At 47.6% G+C, this 24,666-nt stretch overlaps 1 protein-coding gene across 2 annotated transcripts in view; it reads right to left on the reverse strand.

Annotated features, from left to right (window-relative positions):
• Positions 1 to 24,666, reverse strand: part of znf451 (zinc finger protein 451) — a 103,383-nt gene that overhangs the window by 15,347 nt on the left and 63,370 nt on the right. The window contains exons 7-10 of one of the 2 annotated variants that reach the window (XM_072498409.1): positions 24,301 to 24,427; positions 23,017 to 23,176; positions 17,638 to 17,785; positions 7,719 to 9,439 (exon numbers count right to left, since the gene is read on the reverse strand). In XM_072498409.1, coding sequence (XP_072354510.1) covers positions 7,719 to 9,439; positions 17,638 to 17,785; positions 23,017 to 23,176; positions 24,301 to 24,427 — 2,156 coding nt within the window. The remainder of the gene's footprint in view (positions 1 to 7,718; positions 9,440 to 17,637; positions 17,786 to 23,016; positions 23,177 to 24,300; positions 24,428 to 24,666) is intronic. The other variant, XM_072498410.1, reaches the window with a different exon arrangement.

Below are 24,666 nucleotides of genomic sequence, written 5' to 3' on the forward strand. Positions count from 1 at the left end.
AGGGGGCATAGGTTTAAGGTGAGAGGGGCAAGGTTTAGAGTAGATGTACGAGGCAAGTTTTTTACGCAGAGGGTAGTGGGTGCCTGGAACTCGCTACCGGAGGAGGTGGTGGAAGCACAGACGATAATGACATTTAAGGGGCATCTTGACAAATACATGAATAGGATGGGAATAGAGGGATACGGACCCAGGAAGTGTAGAAGATTGTAGTTTAAATCGGGCAGCATGGTCGGCACGGGCTTAGAGGGCCAAAGGGCCTGTTCCTGTGCTGTACATTTCTTTGTTCTTTGTAAAGAATGGGAGGATATGCCGATTAGGTGATACGAAGAAGGGTGGGGAGGAGGCTCGTGTTTAACATAAATCATCAGCCTGGGCTAGTTGGGTCGGATGGCCTGTTTCGTGCTGTACATTATATTAAATCATTATGTCTGAACTCTGCACACTGCAGGAAGGAGGGAACGTAACCCCCGGGTGCAGCAGAGTAAAACGGTCTCCCTGACAAGTTAGTCGCAGAAGATATCCTCAATATAATCACAAAATTCAAGATGTGGACTAATCCACTCAGTCCATCCTCCAAAAATCAAATCCATATAATCACAAAAGTTGCAGAAGGAGACCATTCAGCCCATCGAGTCTCCACCGACCCTTCGAAAGATCACTCTACCTATGGCCCAATCCCCCACCCTATCGGTGTAACCCCCACCTAACCTGTACATCTTTGGACTGTAGGAGGAAACCGGAGCACCCGAGGAAACCCACGCTCACACGGACAGAATGTGCAAACTCCACACCGTCACCCGAGGCCGGAATTGAACCCAGTTCCTGGCACGGTGAGGCAGCAGTGCTAACCACTGTGCCACCGTGCTGCCCTGGCCACCCAATTCTCTGCAGAGTTACAAGCCTGGTCAAGTACAAGAATTCAAGGGCGGCTATGAGAGAGTAAGTCGCGCATCTGGTGGCTCCTGCTCTGGCCGGACTTTTGGACCTTTCCTCCTGACCTTTTTGCGTTTTTGAGCGCTGGCTTTGAAGGCGAAGTCAATCTGGCACTGGTTCCACACATTGGTGTATGGAACGAATAACCCCAAGGGATCGAAAAGGGAGAAATGAGAAGACCAGCAAGGGCTGGGTGGAGGTTGCGGCAGAAGACAACATGGCTGATGTTCGGACCCCTGCTGTGACAGCCCAACCATCAACGGATGAGTTGATGCAGGTCATTCAAGAGGGCATTGCTAGGCAGAAACGGGACTGTCTTGATCCGATAAAGGCTGGAGCGCAGGCTGGATGCCCAGGATCGGACGATTCAGAAGCTGGAGAAAGCGCTGGTGGACCAGGAGCAGCACCAAACGGTGGTTGAGCTGGAGGTGGGGATGCCGAAGGATCAGCAAAAAAGGCTGCTGGAGAAGGCAGAAGACCTGGAGAGTAGAGCTCGCCGCAGAACTTAAGAATTGTCGGTCTCCCCAAGGGGGCTGATGCTGGCTGTTTGTGGCGAGTATGTTTCAGAAGCTTCTGGGGGAGGGGGCTTTTCCCCGACCGTTGGAGGTGGACAGGACATACAGAGCGCTGGCGAGGAAGCCGCGGCCAGAAGCCCCCCCCCCCTCCCCCCAAGGGCGATGGTGGTCTGGTTCCACAGGTTCCTGGACAAGGAGTGTGTTCTCCAGTGGGCCAAGCGTACGCGGAGCTGCAAATGGGACAACAGCATTTTGCGTGTTTACCAGAATTGAACGTGGAGGTGGCCAGAAGGAGGGCAGGCTTTAACCAAGTTACGGCGATCATGTTCAAGAGGCGGGTGAAATTTGGACTGTTATACCCGGCGCGTCTTTGGATTACGCACGAGGACCAGCAGCACTATTTTGAGTCGCCTGAAGTTGCGATGGACTTAGCCAAAAAGAAAGGGCTGGTGCTGAACTGAGAACTTTTTGTTTTAAGTTGCAACTTTCTGAGTGATGTTTATACGTTTCTATTGTCGTTTCTCTTCTGTATTTGAGTTTGGTTGAAGAAGGGGAAAGTAAAAGTTATTCGGTTTCTGTGGGTTTTTGGTGTTTTGGTGGGGGTGGCTGGTGGGGCTTTTTACTCTGTATTACTTTGATTTACACTATTGGTGGGGTTTTCTGCGTGTTTTTCTTTTTGGGTTGTCTCTTATGTTAATTGGGCGATTGTTTGGGGCCGGTTTGATGAGGGAAGTGGCTTCGATGGGCTGGGGTGGAGGTGGGGGGGTGAGGGAACAATAGGTGGGAGGCTTCTTGGTGCCAGAGGAGAGGGCCACCAGGCTAGCTGGGTGAGCTAGTCTACGGAAACAAAGTGGGGGGGGCCTATGATTAATCTATGGCAGGGGTTAGGTTACAAAGTGGTGTTGCTGGAGGGAGGGGGGGGGGGGGGAGGGGGGAGTTACTCTGCTGACGAGGGAGGGACTTAGGTTTCGGGACGGAGAGGACGTCGGTGGTGGGGGCTGCCAGGGGGCGGGTCGATGGAGGCGTGGCGCATGGGCTGGTGGCGGGCCAGGAAAGGGGAAGGTTGATCGGCGGAGGGGGGGCACGGTGCCCCCTAACTAGGCTGATCACCTGGAATGTTAGAGGGTTGAACGGGCCGGTCAAGAGGGCACGTGTGTTCGCGCATCTGAGGCCTCTGAAGGCGGACGTGGTAATGTTGCAGGAGACAACACCTGAAAGTGGCGGATCAAGTCAGGCTAAGGAAGGGTTGGGTCAGTCAGGTCTTTCATTCGGGGCTGGACACCAAGACTAGAGGGGTTGCGATTTTGATCAACAAGCGGGTGCAATTTCAGGTGGGCAGTATAGTCTCGGATGGGGGGGGGCCGTTATGTCATGGTTAGCGGTAAGCTGGAGGGGAGGAAGGTAGTCTTGGTTAATGTGTACACGCCAAATTGGGATGACGTGGAATTTATAAAGAGTTTGCTGGGGAACATACCTGACCTGGACTTGCACAAGCTGGTTATGGGAGGGGATTTTAATACAGTCATCGACCCCGGCCTGGACCGGTCGTGTTCAAAAACGGGGAGGTTGCCAGCGATGGCAAAGGAATTGATAGGGTTCATGGAGCAGATGGGAGAGGGGGGGGTTGACCCATGGAGGATAAGGCAGCTGACGGGGAAGGAGTTTTCTTTTTATTCGCATGTTCACAAGGTTTATTCCCGGATAGACTTTTTCATTTTGAGCAGGGATTTGCTGGCGGGGGTGGTGGACTCGGGGTACTCGGCCATCAGTATTTCGGATCATGCCCCACACTCGGTGGAACTGCAGATTAGTGAGGAGAGCTTCCAGCGCCTGCAATGGAGGTTAGAGGTGGGGTTGTTGGCGGACGAGATGGTGTGCAAGAGGCTGGGGAAGTGCATGCAGAATTACCTGCAGGTTAATGACACGACGAGGTCTCAGCAGTGGTGGTCTGGGAGGCGCTGAAGGCAGTGGTGAGAGGGAGCTGATTTCGATCCGGGCTCAGAGGGACAGGACGGATAGGGCAGAAACGGACCGACTGGTTCAGGAGATCTCACAGATAGACAGGAGGTATGCGCCGACCCCGGGGGTGGAGCTCTTAAGGGAACGTTAGAGGTGCAGGCTGAGTTCGGGGTGTTGTCCACAGGTAAGGCAGTGGAGCAGCTTAGAAAGGCAAAGGCTGCGTTTTACGAACATGGGGAGAAGGCCAGCAGAATGCTTGCACTGCGGCTTAGCAAGAGGGAAGCGGCCAGGGAAATAGAGAGGGTGGTTGATGGGGATGGGAACTTGGTAGGGGAGTCGGCAGGGCTAAACAGGGCATTCAGGGACTTTTACAGAAGGCTCTATTGCTCGGAACCCGCTAGGGGATGAGACGCTTTTTGGACGGACTGACCTTCCCAAGGGTGGGTAGGGAGCCCCGATTAGGGCCGAAGAAATAGTCGAGGGCCTGAGGGCAATGCAGTCGCGTAAAGCCCCAGGGCCGGACGGGTACCCGGTGGAGTTCTAGAAAAGGTTCTTGGGGATTCTAGGGCTGTTGCTGGTCAAGGTTTACAATGAGGCAAGGGACAGATGGGTGCTGCCCCCGACGATGTCACAGGCCAATATTTCGTTGATACTGAAGCGGGACAAGAACCCGAAGCTATGCGGGTCATCTAGGCCGGTCCCCCTGCTTAATGGGGATGCCAAGTTGCTGGTCAAAGTTTTGCCCTCCAGGATTGAAGATTGTGTGCCGGATGTTATTATGGAGGATCAAACCGTGTTTGTCAAGGCCAAGCCGTTGGTGGCCAATATAAGAAGGCTGCTCAATGAGATCATGATGCCCCCGGAGTTTAGGGAGGTTGAGGTAGTTGTGGCAATGGATGCGGAAAAGGCGTTCGACCAGGTGGAGTGGGACTATCTATGGGAGGTGCTGGGACGATCTGGGTTCAGTAGGGGCTTTATCGACTGGATCAGGCTATTGTACCAGGCCCCGGAGGCTAGTGTAAGGGCGAATAGGACGACCTCGGACTATTTTAGACTGTACCGGGGGACAAGACAGGGGTGCCGTGCCCCCTCTCCCCACTGTTGTTTGCGTTAGCTGCAGAGCCGCTGGCTATTGCTCAGAGAGCTTCAAGGGGCTGGTTCGGGGGAGGGGGGGGAGAGAAACATAGAGTTTCGCTGTATGCGGATGACCTGCTCTTGTACATATCGGATCCGGGGCAGGGATGGGCGAACTTATGCCAATTTTTGGGGGAATTTGGCCGTTTTTTGGGGGTATAAACTGAATATGACAGAGTGAGATGTTTGTAGTCCGGGCGAGGGGTCAGGAGGGTCTGAGGGAGCTGCCGTTTAGGTTGGCAGGGGACAGTTTCATGTACTTAGGGATAAAAGTGGCGCGCGACTGGGACCGGTTACACAAGTTGAACTTGTCCCGGTTGGTTGAACAGATGAGGGGCGAGTTTCGGAGATGGGATGCGCTCCCGTTGTCGTTAGCTGGGAGAGTGCAGATGGTCAAAATGACGGGCCTACCGAGATTTTTGTTCGTATTTCAGTGTCTCTGAATTTTCATCCTGCGGTCCTTTTTTAAGAGGGTTAATAAAATCATCCTGGGCTTTGTGTGGGTGGGTAAGTCCCCGCGAGTGAATAAGGTGATGCTTGAGCGGAATCAGGGGAGGGGGGGCTTGCGCTGCCAAATTTTAGTTATTATTACTGGGCGGCTAACATAGCCATGATGAGGAAGTGGGTGGTGGGGGCGGGGTCGGTTTGGGAGCAGATGGAGGCAGCTTTGTGTAGGGGTACCAGTCTGGGGGCGTTGATAATGGCACCTCTGCCGTTCCCGCCGGCGAGGTACTGCACCAGCCCTGTAGTTGTGGCGGCCCTGAGAATCTGGGGTCAGTGGAGGAGGTACGCTGGAGCAATGGGAGCATCGATCTGGTCCCCAATATGTGACAATCACCGGTTTGCCCGGGGAGCTTGGATGGGGGGTTCAGAGTATGGCGAAGGGTGTGAATTGAGAGGATGGAGGACTTGAGCTTCCCTAGCTTGAGGGCACTGGAGAAATTTGGGTTGGCAAGGGGGAATGAATTTAGATATTTACAGGTGCAGGACTTTCTGCGCAGGCAGGTATCATCCTTCCCACTCCTGCCACTAAGGGGGATCCAGATAGGGTAGTGTCTAGGGGATGGGTGGGAGAGGGGAGCGTCTCGGACATCAACAAAGAACTCATGGGGGCGGAGGAGACGTAGACCGAGGAGCTGAAGCGTAAGTGGAAGGAGGAGCTTGGTGGTGAGATGGAGGATGGCTTATGGGCGGAGTCAACGCGACCGCAACATCCACCAGGCTCAGCTTGATCCAATTCAAGGTGGTCCACCGGGCCCACATGACAGTGGCCCAGATGAGTAGATTCTTTGGGGTGGAGGACAGGTGTGTAAAATGTAGGACCAGCGAACAATATTCACATGTTCTGGGCGTGTCCAAAACTTAGGGGATATTGGCAGGGGTTTGCGGACGTCATGTCCAGAGTATTGAAAACAAGGGTGGCAATGAGTCCAGAGGTGGCGATGTTCGGGGTGTCAGAAGACCCGGGAATCCAGGAGGAGAAAGAGGCAGATGTTCCACCCTTTGCTTCCCTGGGAGCCCGGAGACGGATACTGCTAGCTTGGAGGGACTCAAAGCCCCCGAAGTCGGAGACCTGGCTAACCGATATGGCGAGCTTTCTCGGCCTAGAGAAGATTAAGTTCGCCTTGAGAGGGTCACTGTTCGGGTTCGCCCGGAGGTGGCAACCGTTCAGCGACCTCTTCGCGGAGAATTAATCGTCAGCAGAGGGGGGGTGGTTAGGGTAGAGTAGAATAGGGGATCTATTAGGCGGACTTTGGTGGGATGGGAGTCGATGATTGCACTATGTCTATTGTTCTTTGTTCATTATTTTTATACTGTTGCTGTTTGTAATGCCAGAAATACCTCATTAAAATTGTTTATTAAAAAAAAGTACAAGAATTCAAGTGTCGGGTCAAGGTGTCGGAACACAAAAGACTGGTCTATTCATTCCATAGCCGACTACGTGAATGCGGTCAGAGAATGTGGAATAAGTGGCCAAGCGATAGAATGGGTTGCTAGTTATCTTCAAGCAGAAAGCAGATAGTGGGATTAAGCAGCCACTTCTGAAATTTGTTTAACTTAATAAATAATTTGGTCAGCATAGCCGAATCACTGCTTCAAATGTAATTTGGAACTGTGCTTTAATGACTGCCGGTTCAGCAGCTCTAGGTAGAGGTTATAGGGGGCGTGCAGCACCTTAGTGTATTCGCAATATCCTTCCTGGTCTAACACTATACACAATAGGGCCCCTAACACCCTAATGCCCCACTGGACAACTTCCCAAACTTGGTGCAGAAGAGGCCATTCGGCCCATCGAGTCTGCACTGGCTCTTTCGAAGAGCAGTCCAGTAGACCCTACCCGTTGCTCTTCCCCCATATCTCGGAAACTTTTCTCTTTCAAATATTTATACAAAACACTTTTCAAGGCTACTATTCAGTTTGTATCCAGTCCAAGTTCCTTCAAAAGGCCAAAACATTGATACCACAGTGAAAACTGTACAAATGGGGGTGTGACTCGCCCTTTCCCCCTCCCCAAAGACCAGTACCCATGACTGCTGCAAATAACTTGAATTGTAAAATATACACATGGCACCCTAAAGCCAGGAAAAGCAATAAATGAGAAACTACAAAAACAGCCTTCAATGCATCAAGCCTTGTTAGCCTGTTGCAGTTGCAGCATCTGAAACATCCATGTGATCACTGACATTTCCCCATGCTATCTTTCTGCCCCCAAATTGCTGAGAAATCAGTGTGAGCTATCAGTGCGAGGAACCAGTGGGTTTTGAGAAACAAATTGCTTTTAATGAACTTTACCCAGCATCAACAGCGGCAGAGAAACCCCTCTATCTCTGGCACTGATTCTTGCAATCTCTGTCCCCAAGATGGAGAGGTTTGTGTTAATATGGATGCTGGATTATTTTGTTTTATAACTGTGCTATGAAGCACCCAAAAAGGTGTTATTATGTGACTGCCACCATAGCTAGTTCTTATGGAAATAATGGCACCTGAAAAAGCAACATTTGATGTGTCCCCAAAGTGGGCGTATGCAACAAATTTCACTTTAGGTACAAAACAAGTGCATCAAAGCAGGTGATCCTTTAAACAATGTTTGGTCATCTGTAAACCAGGTTATAGGATTAGCAGTTAATAATTTTGTGCTAAACTTGCCCTCGCTCAGCTCAATCCACAGCTCACTACCTTTGCTCTTTCGTGTCTTGGCACAACCGGTGACCTCCCTGCCTTTCTGAAGAAATGCTGCCATTGACCTACTTGCTGGCATGGGTTGGGCAAGTGTAATGCGAAGGCTACCTGCGGGTGCTGTAAAGACATCACGACTAGTTGAGGCCTCAGTATCGTTGTCCCCTGGCGCCTCCTTGGGGCTGCTGCAGAATGCGGCCACATGAGGAGAGATGGCCTCACAGTCAGCCGGTGAGGGTGGAGTCGAACACCCCTGCTGTGAAATGCAGTGCTTACTGTGGTAGTGCATCTGTGCGCTCCCGCCATCGGTGAAAGTCTTGCCACAGATGCATCTGACGGTGAAGGACCTGGAGCCCGTCTTTCTTGCCCCATGACACTCCATCATATGTTGCCGGATGTCCTCTGCTGACTGGGCTGTCGCTGAACACGAGCAGCGGAACCACAGCTTTCCTTGGTCAAACAGGTTCTTCAAGCACCTGCGGTTGTCCTCCTTCCTTGTCCTTTTGGAGTCATAGCGCGGTCGACACCCACAGGACATCAATACATGCGCCAAAGAAGAGTCTTCCTCCTCCTCTTTCTCCATCGCTGCATCCTCGTGCTCCACAAAGACGTAGTCAGTGCTGTGGAAAGCCTTGTAATGCTCGAGGAACTCCCCTTCAGAGTCGAACTCGATGTCATCGCACAATCCGCAGAAATACTTGACGCTCAGCTCGTTGTTGTGCTGATCGCGGCTATGGCGGTACAACGTTTCCACTCTGTGGAAGTGTGTCTTGCACAGACCGCAGCTGTACTTGTGAAACTGGTGGCTGGCCAGGCAGCTGCAGTGCTGGGCAACACTTTCCTCGGAATCAAACATCTCCTCACACAACCGGCACTGCCAGGAGCAACCGGCCTCCAAGACAGCTTCTGCCTCGGGGCTGTTTGGATCCAGCTGCATTCCCTCACAGTCTTTGCCCCCCAGATCTGCTAAGCTCCTTGCTGATTTGGGTGACGGCTCGAAAGCCACCAACTCATCTCTGTCCACTTGCTTCTCGTAATAGTAAGCATGGCCACTGTGAGACTCCACGATGTGGGTCATCAGGTCCTCTTTCTTCAGCATTTCTGTGCTGCAGCGTTCACACCACAAACGGTAGTTGGTCAAGTGAGCTCCCCCGTGGCTACGGCTCATGTGCAAGCCGATAATCCCGGCATCGAATGCCAATTTACCACACACCAGGCACTTGTGGCGGATTCCATTGGCGGCCATGACATGTTTCTCCACTGCCTCTTCGTGGTCGAACCGTTGGTGGCATTCACAGAACCAGAACCTGACTCCCAGGCCGTTCTCACACTCCACCTTTTCCTCCTTCACCTGCACATTGTTGCATTCTCTCCTGGTCCTCTTGTTGGAGGTGGGCGCAGCAGCCTCACTGGAACACATCTCAGCCAGAGGCCTTTTGAACGGAGATTTCTTCCTGGCCTTTGACTGATCCAATATCATGCGGAGGTCAGAGGGAGCGTTGCTCTTCTCATTGAAGTGGCAAAATTCCAAGATGGCCTTCTCCATGGTGCGAATCCACCGTATGTTGTGCATGGTTTGCTGAGTGTGCTGATTGATCTGATTGTCATCCACAAATAACTTACTGCAGTCCACACAGCATCCCCTCACTTTGAATATTGCAGCAACTTGGCTAATATCCTTTGCAGATACAGCAACAGGGCCAGCCCTTCTGCATCGCGTTCTGCAACAAAAAAAGAAGCCCAGAGAGTTAAAAAAAAAATTAAAACTTGAACAGGATCAGTGAGGCCAATCAGCCCCTCAAGCCTATCCCCAATGGGCACCTCAACTTCACTATCCACCTGTTCACCATATCTCCCGCTGCCTCACTCGAACAAAATCTCTTCACACCATCTTTAAATCTTCAACTGATCTCCAGCATCCACAGCTATTTGGGGGGGGGGGGGGGGGGGGGGGGGGGGGATTTCCACCCTGAATCTTTCTGATCTCTCTCCTAAATAGCCCAGCTCAAAGTTTTATCAATCCTGACTCCCACCCACCAGAGGAAATGCTTTCTTTTCCCTCGTCCATGATTTTAAGATCGCAATCAGACAACCCCTCGATCTTTCACATTTGTGTAATGAGACACGAGGCATTTCTAAAAGAGAACAAGGGTTTCAAAATGGAGAGCCAACGAAGATTGTCGAGAACCGGGATTACTTGGAAGCAAGACATGGTGCAGGGGAAGATACGGGTGCTGGAGTTTTACAATCTGCGTAGGGTTCAATCGACAAGGCAAATAAGGACGGCAATGGAGGCAGCTTAATTTCGAAGGAGGCAAGAGGATTTATTAGAGATTTAGAAAGCAAGGCAGTTGAAGTCCAATGGGACCATAGCAGTGGTTAAACCCTTCGGTGAAGTAACCTGTACCCACAATTATGGTCCTTACAAAATATTGGAGCCATTTGGTGTCAGGATTTAGCTCCAACAACAGGGTCAGGGACTGCTTTCAGAGTATGGATCAGACAAGCTCAAAAGTGAATGTACACAACCTGATGCAATAATCACAGCATTAAAAATTAGGCCTAACTGAATCCTTCCGAACACTAGAATCTGCAGATAGGGATCTTGCTTTAGCTGAACTGCACCTTTACTGTGTGTACAAACCGATGATGCCATTCAGCCCCTCGAGCCGGCTGCACCAATCAGTTAGATCATGGCTGATTTGTATTTAACTCGCCCTAACTCCATAACCAAAGAGAAATGTTCAGCCGAAACGATTCAAACAAAAATCTTCAAAAACGCAATGTTTAACTGAAGAAAGGTTTGCCTGTTGCACCTACGGAGAATCATAGAACGGTGCCATCACTGGAGACGGCCAATAGGTGTTGTAGTGTCCATGTTGGCTCTTTAGAGCAACTCAGCTCGTCCCAATCTCCTGTCCTTCCCTTAGCCCTGCAAACCTTTCCCCTACACATAATTATCTAATTCCCTTTTGAATCTATCAGTCTCAACCACACTATTAAGCAGTGCTTTCAAGATCCTAACCACACGCTGCATGGAAAAGCATTTCCTCCCATTACCATAGATTTGTTTGCCATTCAGCTTAAAGTTGGTGTCCTCGGTTTCTCAACCCTCCCCCCAATGGTAACAGTTAGTCTCGACCTGCTCTGTACACCTCATGATTTTGGACACTTGTATCAAATCTTCTCTCAACCTGCTCTTCTAAAGACAACAACCCCAGATTCTCCAGTCTATTGATGAAACATGTCCCCCATACCTAGAACTAGTCTCGTGAATCTTTTCTGAACTCTCTAAAGCCTTCACATTCGGCATAACACTCCTGTTGAATCCGAGCCATAATTTTATAAAGGTGTATTATAATTTTCTTGCTTTTATATTCTATGCCTCGATTTATAAAGCCCAGGATACTATAGGCCCTTTCAATCACTTTCTCAATCAACTACTTGTGCACATGAAAACAAAGGTAATTTTAAGGGATTTATATTTGGATTGGTAATTGAATTGGGTTTAATTGTATGTTTCTGGAAGGAAAGGTGCCTACAGTTAGATTCACGCTGAACAAAGGCGAGTGGTAGTTGGTTTCAGTCGCAACTGGGATTCTATTGTGATAAGAGCTACGGCGTGAAGAATAAATATAGTTGCTTAGCAATTAGATCCTCTTGTAAGGAAAAAAAACTTTCCTTAGTTGATTAGTTTTAGCTGGAAGCTACAGCAGTTGCTGATAGGCAGCTCGAGAGGGAACATCTCGCTCAGCTTTACTAGAAGGACAATCATAGACTTCCGGGTGCGGCGATGACCAGCTGAGTCGCACGTTTTGGCACCTCCCGTTGGAACGGACTTTTGGGCTCTTATTAGGAGCCCCAACGGCAATTTTTGACGGCTGAAACCATTGTGCGGTGAAATAGAAGGGAATCCCCCCCGGATATATATGGAGAAAGAAGAGAGTAGTGGCTGGATTGCAGAGGATCCTCAGGAGCAGCGGCAAGGAAGGGAAGCACGAAGCAAGATGGCGGCGGAAGGAGGCCGTTCGGTGTGGGGCCCGGAACAGCAAGAGTTCCTGCGGCGCTGTGTGGAGGAGCTGAAGAAGGAGGTGTTGGCCCCGATGCTACAGGCGATTGAAGGGCTAAAGGAGGCACAGAAGACCCAGGAGTTGGAGCTTCGTGATGTGAAGGCAAAGGCTGCAGAGAATGAGGATGAAATACAGGGCCTGGTGGTGAAGACAGAGACGCACGAGGCACTGCATAAAAGGTGTGTAGAGAGGCTGGATGCCCTGGAGAATAACTCGAGGAGGAAGAACATAAGAGTTTTGGGTCTTCCCGAAGGTGCAGAGGGGGCGGATGTCGGGGCATATGTGAGCACATTGCTTCACTCGTTAATGGGACCGGAGGCCCCGACGGGCCCCTTGGAAGTGGAGGGAGCATATCGAGTCCTTGCGCGAAGACCAAAGGCAGGAGAAATACCTCGAGCCATAGTGGTGAGGTTTCACCACTATAAGGACAGGGAGATGGTCCTGAGATGGGCGAAAAAGACACGGAGCTGCAGGTGGGAGAATGCGGTGATCCGCGTGTACCAGGATTGGAGAGCGGAGGTGGCGAGAAGGAGGGCGAGTTTCAATCGGGCCAAGGCGGTGCTACATAGAAAGAAAGTTACATTTGGAATGCTGCAGCCAGCGAGACTGTGGGTTACACACCAAGGGAAACATCACTACTTCGAGACGGCAGAAGAGGCGTGGACATTTATTGTAGAGGAGAAGTTGGACTAGACTGGAGAGAGAAAATGTTTCTGTAATAAAGTAGTGGGGGGATTGTATGGGACGGGGAAGGGGAGGGGGGGAATTTTCTCTATTCCCCTCGTTGGGGGGGGTATGGTGAACTGTGGGCGCCGGTGGGGAAGGAGAGAGGGAGCTGCGCCATTAGGGGCGGGGCCGAGTGGGAAACGCGGGCTTTGTTCCCGCGCTATGGTAATTGCGGCGGGAAAGGGAGCGCAGGAAGGAGGGGGCCTCACACAATGGGGGGGCCAAGGATAAACGGGGGAAGCCGAGGTCAGCCAGAGTTCTGGGAGTAACATGGGGGGAGCAATTACGCTAGAAAGGGATCTAGCGCAGGGGGGGGGGGGGGGGTTAACTGGGTTGCTGCTGCTAAGGGAAAGGGGGAGCGGTTATGGGGCGGGGTGGTCGGGACGGGAGGACACCGTCGGGGGGACAAACGGGAGCGTGGGAACCGGGTGAGGAGCTGGTCTAAAAAAGGGGATGGCTAGTCGACATGGGGGGGGGGGGGGGGGGGTAAAGAGCCCCCCGACCCGGTTGATCACGTGGAATGCGAGAGGGCTGAATGGGCCGATTAAGAGGGCAAGGGTACTCGCGCACCTAAAGAAATTTAGATGGAGATGGAGATTAGTAGCGAAATTCATCGGAGGTTCCCACAGTGCACTTTGTCTCCTTTCTTGAAAAATGCAGGTGATGATGGCATCCCGGAGATCAGCATATTTTCTTCTGTCTCAAATTTTCAGCAATGGCTGAAGAGATTCTAAGGTTGTGTTACCTTACTACAGCTTGAGACAGTAACTGAAATAAATATGGAGCAATCGGTGGCTGGATATCAGGATGCGCAACATCGAGGGTCGAAGGGCCTGTACTGCGATGTTCTATGTTCTATGTGTGTGTGTCAAAGCAGTCAAGAAAAGAATCCTAAAACTTGGAGTGGATTCACTGGGAGAAATGGAGTGGAACCTCTGTTCAAAAGAGTCCTTTGGAAAACGTGGAGTGGATTTCAGAATGCAACCTGCTAAAGGAAAGCTTTTATTACAAGAGAAGGTTTTCAAGCATGTTTTTGGGAATGGAGTTTGGAAACTCTAATATGTCAATCATCAGGGGGGATTCAGAGGAGAAATCCACAGACACTACTTGGGTTGAGGGAGGAGTGTGCATGTATTACCACCGTCAAAAAGGGACTTGTGTGTTAATGAGCCACTGCATCTTCAAATGCACTTTGTCATCCACGTTAATTTCAAAATCTGTGTGTAATTGTTAAGCTGACGGGGGGAGGGGGGGAGAGGAGTGGGGGTAAAGGAGTATTCTATTATAATCCAATTTTTCCATGTTTAATAAATGTTTTTTTTTGTTGTTAAAACAAATTTGTGGTTCCATGACTGCTCCACCACATTTGGAAAAAAGGTAAAAGTTACGGTCTTTCGAGCCAGGGTTCTATTCTGAGATCTTCCTGTCTTGTTATATCATCAACAGGGATTGTAACAACCTGCAGATCGCTCTGTTCCTACTTTAGAATTGTTCCCCATCTCTTCTATCGCCTCTCCTCCTTCTTTCTACTAAACTAAATCACTTCACACTTGTGTTAAGTTTGCATCCATTCCACAAACCTGAGGAGCCCAAGTGTCAGAAAAACAAATGTTTAATAGTGTTTCCCGTCACTCAGCCAAGCTCGAATCCATTCTGTCACAGAACCTTCTATTCTGTGTGCTTCAAATCTGCTGACTTTATGAAATTAGGCAGCACTTTATCAAATACCTTTTGGAAGTCCATATACATGTTGAGCATACTGCCCTCTCATCAAGCCTCGCTGATACCTCATTCAAAGACTCATATTAAGTTAGTTAAACACAATTTACCTTCAGCAAATCAATGCTGGCTTTTCATAATTAAGTAACACTTGCCCAAGGAACTTAATTTTGGCTCTAATTATTGTTACTCAAAGGCATCCTCACCACTAAGTTTAAACTGACTGGCCTGTTATCCTGGGTTTATCTCAACATCTTTTTTTGAATGTAGATGCGACATTTGCAATTCTCCAGTCCTCTGGCACCACCCCCTATCTAAGGATGATTGGAAGATTATGGTCATTGCCTCTGCAATTTCCACCCTTACTTACTTCCCTTAGTATCCCAAGATGCATCTCATCCAGTCCGGATGACTTATCAACTTTAAGTATAATGAGCAAATTAATACGCCCTCTTTATCCATTTTCTAGCCTATTCATCGTCTCGGTCACCTCCATTTTCGCTATAACTGGTAGCAGTTTCTCCATGCACAAATTTCCTTCAATTCTTTCACAGGATGTGGGCATCACCGACTCGGCCAGCAATATTGTTGTACATCACTAAATGCCCTTGAGAAGGTGGTGGTGAGCTGCCCTCATGAACCGCTGCAGTCCATGTGTTGGCACACCCATAGTGTTGTTAGGGAGGGAGTGATCCCTGATAAGCCCGACTGTTTTTTAAAATAATAAAACCTCCTGTTTACTACTGACATGCCAATAGAAGACTTCTCGATTCCATTTTGTCAGTTGCCTCTACCTTCTCATTTGCCTCGCTTATTTCTTTTCTCACTTCTCCCTCTGTACTTTTTATATTCTGCTGTACCTGAATTATTTCCTCTTTAAAGGCAGCCCACTGTTCCCTTAGTTTGTCTGTCAACTTTTGATTCCGATCGCACCTTGTCCTTTTCCACAGCTAACCTAAACCTTCGGGCAGCACAGTAGCAGTGGTTAGCACAATTGCTCCAGGGTCCCATGTTCGACTCCCGACTTGGGTCACTGTCTGTGAGGAGTCTGCACGTTCTCACCGTTTCCTCCCACAGTCCAAAGATGTGCGGGTTAGGTGGATTGGCCATGCTAAATTGCCCTCAGTGTCCAAAAAGGTTGGGTGAGGTTACCGGCTTACAGGGATAGGGTGGAGGTGTGGGCTTGGGTGGAGTGCTCTTTCCAAAGGCCGGTGTGGACTCGATGGGCCGAATGGCCTCCTTCTGCATTTTAAATTCTATGATTCTTATTATACTATGATGTTCTCCTAAATATTCCTGTACTGACACTTGATCCATTTTGAGCCAGGTTTCCATTATCACAGTGACATAATATTTCCACTTGGCTATTTGAGCCTGCAATTCACCAACCTTAATTATCATATTCTGGTGTACTTAAATATATCCTTTGCAAACCTAGACCCCATCACATTTATCTTAACCTGACCACACCCAAAGCTTTATATATTTCTTACTCTTCCGAATCTTCGCGCAACCTTTAATCCTTCATAATGCATCCCTATCCCCTGGTCAAGTTAGTTTAAGCCGCCCAACATCAAAAACAATTTGCCCCATGACAATGTTAGCCCAGGCTCTGTTGAAATGCAACCCAACCTGCTTCTATATGTCCCTTTTTCCCCAGAACTGGTCAGGTATCTAAAGCATCTCCCCTCTAGCTGTGCATTGACCAGTCCTATCCTCCTATCCCCATGACACCAGGAGTAGTGCAGAGATTACGATTTTTGAGTCCTATTTGCTAATCTCCTTCATGGCTCCCTAAAAGTGGCCTGCAACCCAACCACGGTCACTGGCACTGTTGGCACCTGGTTCTTCGCAAGAGATGGGGAAATCCGATGCTCAAGAAAAAGTTCAGCTGTTAGGATATGAAAATAGGATGGATTGGGAAAAATGGCCCATGTTTCTTTAATAAATGAAGGAAAGAGGAGTGTTGGACAAAATAAAGCATAGAGTGAGCAGCAGGATTTCTGTTGTCCATCGCAGCAGGAATGTTAAAGTCATGTGTTATTAAAGTTACTAAAGTAGGAAAGGGTTAAAATATAATGCCTTCGTGCCCTGGTAGGGATTGGACATTATAATCACATGGACATGCTTAAAAGCATAATGAAGCAATCGAGGTATGTATGTATGTAACCAGACACAATTGGATAGAGATAATAGAATGAGCATGTGTAACTTAGTGATTGGTAAATGCAAATACACTTATCTGTATCTCAGTCTAAAAGTGACGTTTTGCCATGCTGAGGGGGACCTGTACTCAATTTTGCATGGCTACGATGGTCCTTGCATTCGCACTAATAAACCGGGGAAAGGAAAGGAGTCTCATTTGGCCTTTGCAGGATCGGAGGGTATTGTTTTATCTCTTTCGGTGGTCATGCAGCAACTGAAAGATAGCATGCAGGCTACCCACAAGTTATTCCCGGTAAGATAAACAGACTGTGCTCAATGGAAATTTAGAGAGAGTGTTGGCTGTGACCCTAATTTTCCAAATAAACCTTGGTCTCCTGTTCAAATATTGAAAGATCGTGTTTTACTCTTTTGCATCGATAAAGTTACATTTTCAGTTAACGCCCATAGCTTCCAGTTTCGAACTGTAGCTTACTGCTAAGCAACTTCTGAAGACAATATTTCCCTTTGGAGAAAGAATATTGGATGCTTGAAGCTTCCCCTGATAGCATTGCGAGGATGTCTGCGAGGATGTCTGTGATCAGTGCAGCTCAGTTACTGAAGTGAGTAACCGCACATAGAGCAGGTCTCAGCTTAACAATGCAAGTCATGCATTTCAGCTGAGGTACCACAGCACATCTCCGCAGCCCTGGGTGAGTCAAGGGAAAAAAATCAGCCAGTCTCTATCCCTCCTCCCGAAGGCTACTTTGCTGGCGTCTGGGTACAAGGTGAAGACACAGAATCTGACCCAACTAGAACAGTTCTCAGTCAGATCGCCTGTTACGATGCCTGCCACAGTGTGGGAGACTTCCAGTGCCCGGCAAGGAGTCAAAAACCTCTGGGAGAGGAGCTTGGTGTGCGGCAGTGAAAAAAAATAACCCAGTTATTTCATCTAACACAGCCAGGACCGTAGCACTCCTTTCCGATTAGTTAAAATGAAGGAAAAATAAATATTTTCGTTATCAAATTGTTGAGTAAACAACTTTCATTTGCATAACAACTTTTATGCTTCTACAACATTTTACTGCACTAATCAGATAAAAAGTGACAAGAGCCATACAAAGTGATAATACAGACAGGTGAGTATGAGTTGAGTCACACAGGAAGGTTTTAACGAGCATCTTCAAAGGAGGGGCCAAGCAGCTAGAAGCACTAATGGTGAATGAAAGGAATGGGAGAGGAACAAAGACACACACGCCCACCTGAAATGTGCTGTCAGTTCTACATGGGTGCGGAGCATCTGTTGGCAAGCTGTACATTTAACCTGAAAAGGAATCTCCTGGCACAGAGAAATCAGCAACTTTTTTGCATAGTTTGGAAATGGAAGAGGGCAGCGTGTTCCCTGCTCACCTGTTAGAGAGAAACAAAGGGGGAAAGAAAAAAAAGGAAAACTGAATTAGTATTCAGCCAATACCCAAACATTTCACAGAGAGAGAGAATTTTTTTTTGACTACAAATGAGCGAGTAACAAACCTCTGGAAATTTTACAGATACCATTTTAAAAAAGTGCTTAATCTTGAATTAAAGCTAATGTTTCATTTAGCTGCGTAAGGAACTTCTCGCCCAAACTTTCATCTTCAAATTCTGATGAAAGGTCATCAAACTGAAACCTTAACTCATTTTCTCTTGCTGCAGGCAATTCCTGACCTTTCCAGAAATGTTTTAATTTTCGGATTCTCCCGTGTTAGCAAATGTCTGCAGATCACCCAATTTTCTCGGATTGAGAAGCCACACAGAGAGAGGGAGGTTTAAAGTACACCCCTTCCTGTTCCGGGTCTGCTAATTTCAATCAACGTGACATTTATTTGGGTGTCCGGAGGGAGCAATGCGCAGCTTGAGCCTGCGCATTCCTAGGTGTGGCAAGGATTCAATCTCGATGGCTTATCCAGCAATCGCTGTATCTTGGAAAACAAATTCTCTCCTAGGGCGTTGGTGCTGCTGGCAAGGCTGGCATTCACTGCTCATCCCTAATTGCCCCCTAAAAGGCGGCAGCGAGTGTTTGCGTACACTCAAGTGCTGTTGTGAAGGTAGGTCCAGAATTCTGACCCAGTGAACAGTGAAGGAATGGTGATATATATCTGAGTCAGGATGATATGTGGCTTGCAGGGAAACTTGCACGTGGTGGCGTTCCCCTGCTGTCCTGGCCCTTCGTACTGGAGATCTTGGGAGGAGAGATTCTTTTGGGGGGGGGGGGGAGAGGAGTACAGAGGATCATGTTCAGCTCTTCTCAACTCCCAACTATTTTTCAATCCACTACAAATGATATTGTTCCACATATTGCACCGAGGGATTTTACAGTGGAACCTATGTGGTAGCACTCTGGCATCGGAATCAGGAGGTATGGACTCATGCCTCACCCCACACACCCGAGCATATAATCTAGGCTGACACTGTCCAGCACTGGTGAAGTGCTACTCCACTGAAGGTGCCACATTTTGGAATACATGATAAACCCAAGATCCCATCTGCCCCTGAGATGGACGTTTACAAAAGAAAATCGTATAACACCAATTTCAACAGCAGTGGAGGATTCATCCTCAATGTCCCAGACAACATTCACCTCTCAACCAATATCATGAAAGCATCTTATCTGGATATCATCACACTGCTGTTTGAGAAAGTTTGCTGCATGCAAATTGGCTTCCCTAGTGCTTTACATTTCAAAATTCTTGGTGAGCAGCGTTGGAATATCCTGAAGGTATGAAAACATTATAGAAATGCAAATCTTTCTTTGGGTTAAGTCACGGCTTAGTAATTGTGAAAAAGGTGAATTGTTGTGAAATTCCTGCTGGCACCATAGTAGGTCTCTACATCTGGAACCTGTGATCTAGAGAGGGAAACAGGCATTGGTCCCGTCCGACAGACCAGGGTTCATAGAAACATTCTTGAGTCCTTAAGGCGGGTAAGTCAAGGGAGGCTGGTGAGAAGGAAGACAGGACTAGGTCAGCTTGAAGGTGGTGACTAACTCAATGGAGTGGAGGGGAGTGGAGCTGCTCAGATTTTGGTTCGGCAGTGTTGCGTGAACACTGAAGACTGTTTGGAATCCAGGATACTCCCCCATTCACAGCTTCCACACAAGTGCAATTATTACCAATCACTTCCACATTCTGTATTGTGTTTACCCCATCATTCATGGGCGCAGGAGAGGCAGGAGACCCCAATAATTGCGGTGGGGGCAGGAGACCCCGATCATTGGGTAAGCAGTAGACCTGGCAGTGGGTCGGGGGAGGAGAGGTCAGGAGACTAGACCCCAGGGAACGAGCAGCATGTGCTGACAAACTGAGCCTTTCTCCCGTTTGGAGGCTGGGGTTGACGGGTGCAGACAGGGAACCTATTCATGTCGACATACAGGAGGGTGATATGGCAGCACAGTGGTTAGCACTGCTTCCGCACAGCTCCAGGGTCCCAGGTTCAATTCCAGCCTGGGGTGACTGTGTGGAGTTTGCACTTTCTCCCAGTGTCTGCGTGGGTTTCCTCCGGGTGCTCCGGTTTCCTCCCACAGTCCAAAAGATGTGCAGGTTAGGTGGATTGGCCATGCTAAATTTCCCTGAGCGTCCAAAAGGTTAGGTGGGGTTACTGCGTTAGGGTGCTCTTTCCAAGGGCCGGTGCAGACTTGATGGGCCGAATGGCCTCCTTCTGCATTGTAAATTCTATAATTTTATGATTCATCGCGATGCTCTTACGGTCAATTAAAACTGCTACACATGGAAAAATCCGCAGATGTAACACACCCAACGAATTTCAAAATGACCTGCCCTCCAATCAGATCCATTTGTTTTGTTGGTGATGATTGAAATGGGGTTAATCAAGTCCATGCAAACCAGAGAAGTTCTAGGCTAAGACCACTGCAACCAATGGACAGTGCAGAGCTTTAAACACACGCGCAGAGGAGCTGGATGCTATTTATTGAAGCAAACGATTTAACAATACAAAATAAAACATGTCACAGATTTACCAGAATGTGCAAGGGATGAGGGACCTCAGCTATGTGGAGAATGGAGAAGCAAAAATTGTTGTCTTTCGAACAGAGAAGGTTAAGGGGCGATTCAATGGAGATGTTGAAAAACTATGAGAGGCTCTGTCAGTGCAGATGGGAGGAACCGTTTCCACTGGTGGGAGAGTCAGTAAGCTTTTTACATACTGGAGTTGTGATCTGGAATGCAATGCCTGAAAGGGTAGTGAAAGCAGTCATGGTGGCAAGGTGGCGCAGTGGTTAGCACTGCTGCCTCACACGCTGAGGACCCGAGTTCGATCCCGGCCCCAGGTCACTGTGCATATAGAGTTTGCACATTACAATAATAATAATAATCACTTATAGTCAAAAGTAGGCTTCAATGAAGTTACTGTGAAAAGCCCCTAATCGCCACATTCAGGCACCTGTTAGGGAGGCTGGAACGGGAATTGAACCTGCGCTGCTGGTCTTGTTCTGCATTACAAGCCAGCTGTTTTAGCCCACTGTGCTAAACCAGCCCCCGTGTCCCAGTGTCTGCGTGGGTCTCACCCCCACAACCCGAAAAGATGTGCAGGATAAGTGAATTGGTCACGCTATTTACATTCGCCCTTAATTGGAAAAAAAATAATTGGATACACTAAATTTAAAAAAAAGTGAAAGCACAGACATGATGGTATAGGGGCAACATATTTGCCTGGATTGAAGATTAGCTAACTAAGAGGAAAGAAAGAAAATTGGTTTAAATGGCTCTTTTTCTGGTGTGCAGGATGTGATGAGTAGTGTGAATAAAAGGGATCAGTGCGGGGGCCTCAAGTTTTACAATTTATGCAAATGGCTTGTATGAAGGGATTGAAGGTATGGTTGCTAAATTTGCTGCAACATAAAGTTAGGTAGGAAAGTAAATTGTGAAGAGAACGCAAGGAGACTACAAAAGGACAAAGATAGGTTAAGTGAGTAGGTAAAATTCTGGCAAATTGAATAGAAGGTGGATAAATGTGAAATTGCTCATTTAGGGAGGAAGAATAAAAAAGCTTATTATCTGAATGGTGAGAGATTGCAGAGCTCGGAGATGTAGAGGGGTCTGTGTGTCCTAGTGCATGAATCACAAAAGGCTGGTATATAGGCAAGTGATTAGGAAAGCTAATAGAATTTTATTGTGGGAATTGATTACAAAAGTAGGGAGCTAATGCTTCCATTTGTACAGGGCATTGGTGAGACCACATCTGGAGTATTGTGTACAGAATTGGTCTCCTTATTTAAAGAAAGATGTAAATTAAATCTGTTAGAAGCAGTTCAGAGGATTATTAGATTCATACCAGGAATTATAAGGAAAGGTTGGAGAGGTTGGGCCTCTATCCATTTTAGAAGAATAAGAGGTAACTTGATTGAAACATAAAAGATCCTGAGAGTTCTTGACAGGGTGGATGTGGAGAGGGTGTTTTTTCTTGTGGGAGAACCTAGAACTAGGGGTCACTGTTAAAAAATAAGGAGTCACTCATTTAAGACTGAGTTGAGAATTTCTTTCTCTCAGAGGGCTGAATGTCTGAAACTCTCTTCCTCAAAAGGCAGTGGAAGCAGGATATCATGTGTGAGGGTCCCTTTAAGAAAAGTGTGTTTTATCAAATGGCTGCAGTGATGTCATTGCGTGGGTGGAGCTGGGCTGTGATTCTGTCTTTTACTTTCATTTTGAGCTGGAGGCTGCTTTGTGGCTTTGAGTCTTTTGGTTTTGTTTTCAGTTGGGAGCTGCATTCAAACAAAGGTGGTGTATCTTTGGTCTCTCTCTCTCTGAATGGTAAAGAATGTCTCCAGACCACTTGATAACTTCAAAGTAATACCTGTTTTTCTGCAAGGAATTCAAACCTACTATTTTGTAGAAAAGGGTATTTGGCTTATGGATGTTGTTAGGAAAGTTATTAAGGGTTACCTATAGAGTACTGTATCTTTGGGGGGGGGGGGGGGTATCTGTGTTGGTAGTTGATAAGATGTTTACTGGGTGTTTATAAAATGTTAACTGGATTCATAGAATAAACATTGTTTTGTTTAAAAATAAAAGATCACTGTTGCAGCACACCTGGGAAGTGGGCCCTTGTGCTCCTCATATCCAAAATCTATTAACAGTTGTAGGTCAGGTGAACTCCATGATATACTTTGGTATTCTCTAAACCCTGGGCCATAAAAAAACTGTCTTTGAATATTTTTAAGACAGATCTCGCTAGATTCTTGATTAAGAAGGGGGCGAAAGGTTTTCAAGGGTGGGGTCCTGCACTAGGACACACAGACCCCTCTGCATCTCGGAGCTCTGCAATCTCTCACCATTCAGATAATAAGCTTTTTTATTCTTCCCCCCCTAAATGAGCAATTTCACATTTATCCACCTTCTATTCAATTTGCCAGAATTGTACCTACTCACTTAACCTATCTTTGTCCTTTTGTAGTTTCCTTACGTTCTCTTCACAATTTACTTTCCTACCCATCTTTATGTTGCAGCAAATTTTGTGGGGCTGAAGTCCCAATCAGATCAGCCATTACTTTATTGAACGGTAAAGCAAACTCGAGGGGCCGAGTGACATATTCCTGCTCCTAATTTTATATGTTCTTATGTATATTCATACTGTAACACAAAACCTACCACTCAGTTTGTGCCTTTGAAGGAAGTGGTTTGTCTTGGCCATATGCTGCAGGCATTCATCCCTCAAATTGAAAAGGAGGTAACAGCTTGGGCAAGCGAAGCACTGAGTAACCTGTGGTTCAAGGTTGCGGTGATGGCCTTCGTGGTCCAGTGTATCAACCTGCAAAAGGAAAACATCAACGCATTCCTCTATTAAAACTACACGCTCTTCATTAACCAGCAGCGGACAGCAAAATGATCTATTGCCCGAAGATTGCTTACAACCAGGCAGAGTCTCCGGTTGAAAGTCACACTGTGCACTGGACGTTCATCTCTGTTGGATCTCGCTGTGCACAGTGGTTGCAAAGCTTGTTTAGCCAAAGACCATTGAACTGCCAAGTAGCTAGTTTTATGCTCTGAAGAGGAGCACTTTTGTTCGAAAATTGGGATAAAGGTATCATGTAACTCCAAATATGTCACTGGTTATCACAATATTAGAAAGGAGCAGGATGCAATGAGCAAGTGCGCTTTATGGAGTGTCTTGGAAAAGTGGCTGGCATCACTAACTAATTCCAGGGAGTAGCAGCGGTGTGTGATATTTGCTTTCAGTGAAGTTTCAGTTTGAAGAAGTACAAAGTAAAGAAAAACCTGAAGCGTCACTTACCTGTAATTCTTTGAATAGCGTAACCACTCAATTCAAACCAAATTTGTGGTTAGTTTGAAGAAGACAATATAGAGAGTGATCCAACACCATTCTAAACATACCACTGTATTGGGGGAGGTGGGGGGGGGGTGAGTGAGGAAATGGAAAAGGAGACCAGGGAGGAGCTGGCTGGGGGGGGGGGGGGGGGGGAACACAAAAAAACCATTAACCAGAACGAAAAAGGGGTCAACTACTTGGGAGAATCCATCAATAATTTAGGAACTTGCATATTTAGGCATGGAAAGTAAAAGTAGAGGTGCCATAGTGCCAGATGACCATAGGCCACCTTCCCCTTTGAGGGGGGAGAGGTTACTGGTGATTTACCAGAGGGTCATCACACCTCAGTCGAGGGGCAAGGTTGAGAAGGCGGGGCCTTAATGAATAACCTCAGCCGGTACAGGAATTGAACCCTGCAGGAATTGGCCTAGCTCTGCATCACGCACCAGCTGTCCAGCCAACTGAGCTACACCAGCCCTGGCATGTGCCCCTGGCAAGTACAGTTACATGAGTAATGGATGCCATGGTTAACCTAAAAAGGGAAAAATAGTTACATAGATATATTAAATATGAATTTTATTCATTATTCATTTGTTATTATATACCTTTGAAGCCAAATGCTCTTCATATTTCTGTGGGTTTAGGAATCGTTGACAGCATGCAACACAAATATACCAAGTCGATGGAGACCCATGAAGTGTGATCGTGGGATCACAGGGAGAATGGTCAAACCTTTTTTTAAAAAAAACAAATTTGAAAAGTTACCACAGTGTATGAACAGAACTTCCTCTAAGCCAGCCAACAGCAAAGATTAGAGGAGCACAACGTCCAACAAAAATGTTGCTGAGAGAGTCTCAGGATTGTTGTTCATGCTCCGTCTGTCAGCTTGTTTGTCCATCACATGAAGCATAAACATTTCCCAGGTCCCTTGCCAGAATGTTTATAATGATCTGGCATAAATAGTTAAACAT

This window comes from Scyliorhinus torazame, chromosome 4 (genome assembly GCF_047496885.1).
Source record: "Scyliorhinus torazame isolate Kashiwa2021f chromosome 4, sScyTor2.1, whole genome shotgun sequence".
NCBI lineage: Eukaryota > Metazoa > Chordata > Chondrichthyes > Carcharhiniformes > Scyliorhinidae > Scyliorhinus > Scyliorhinus torazame.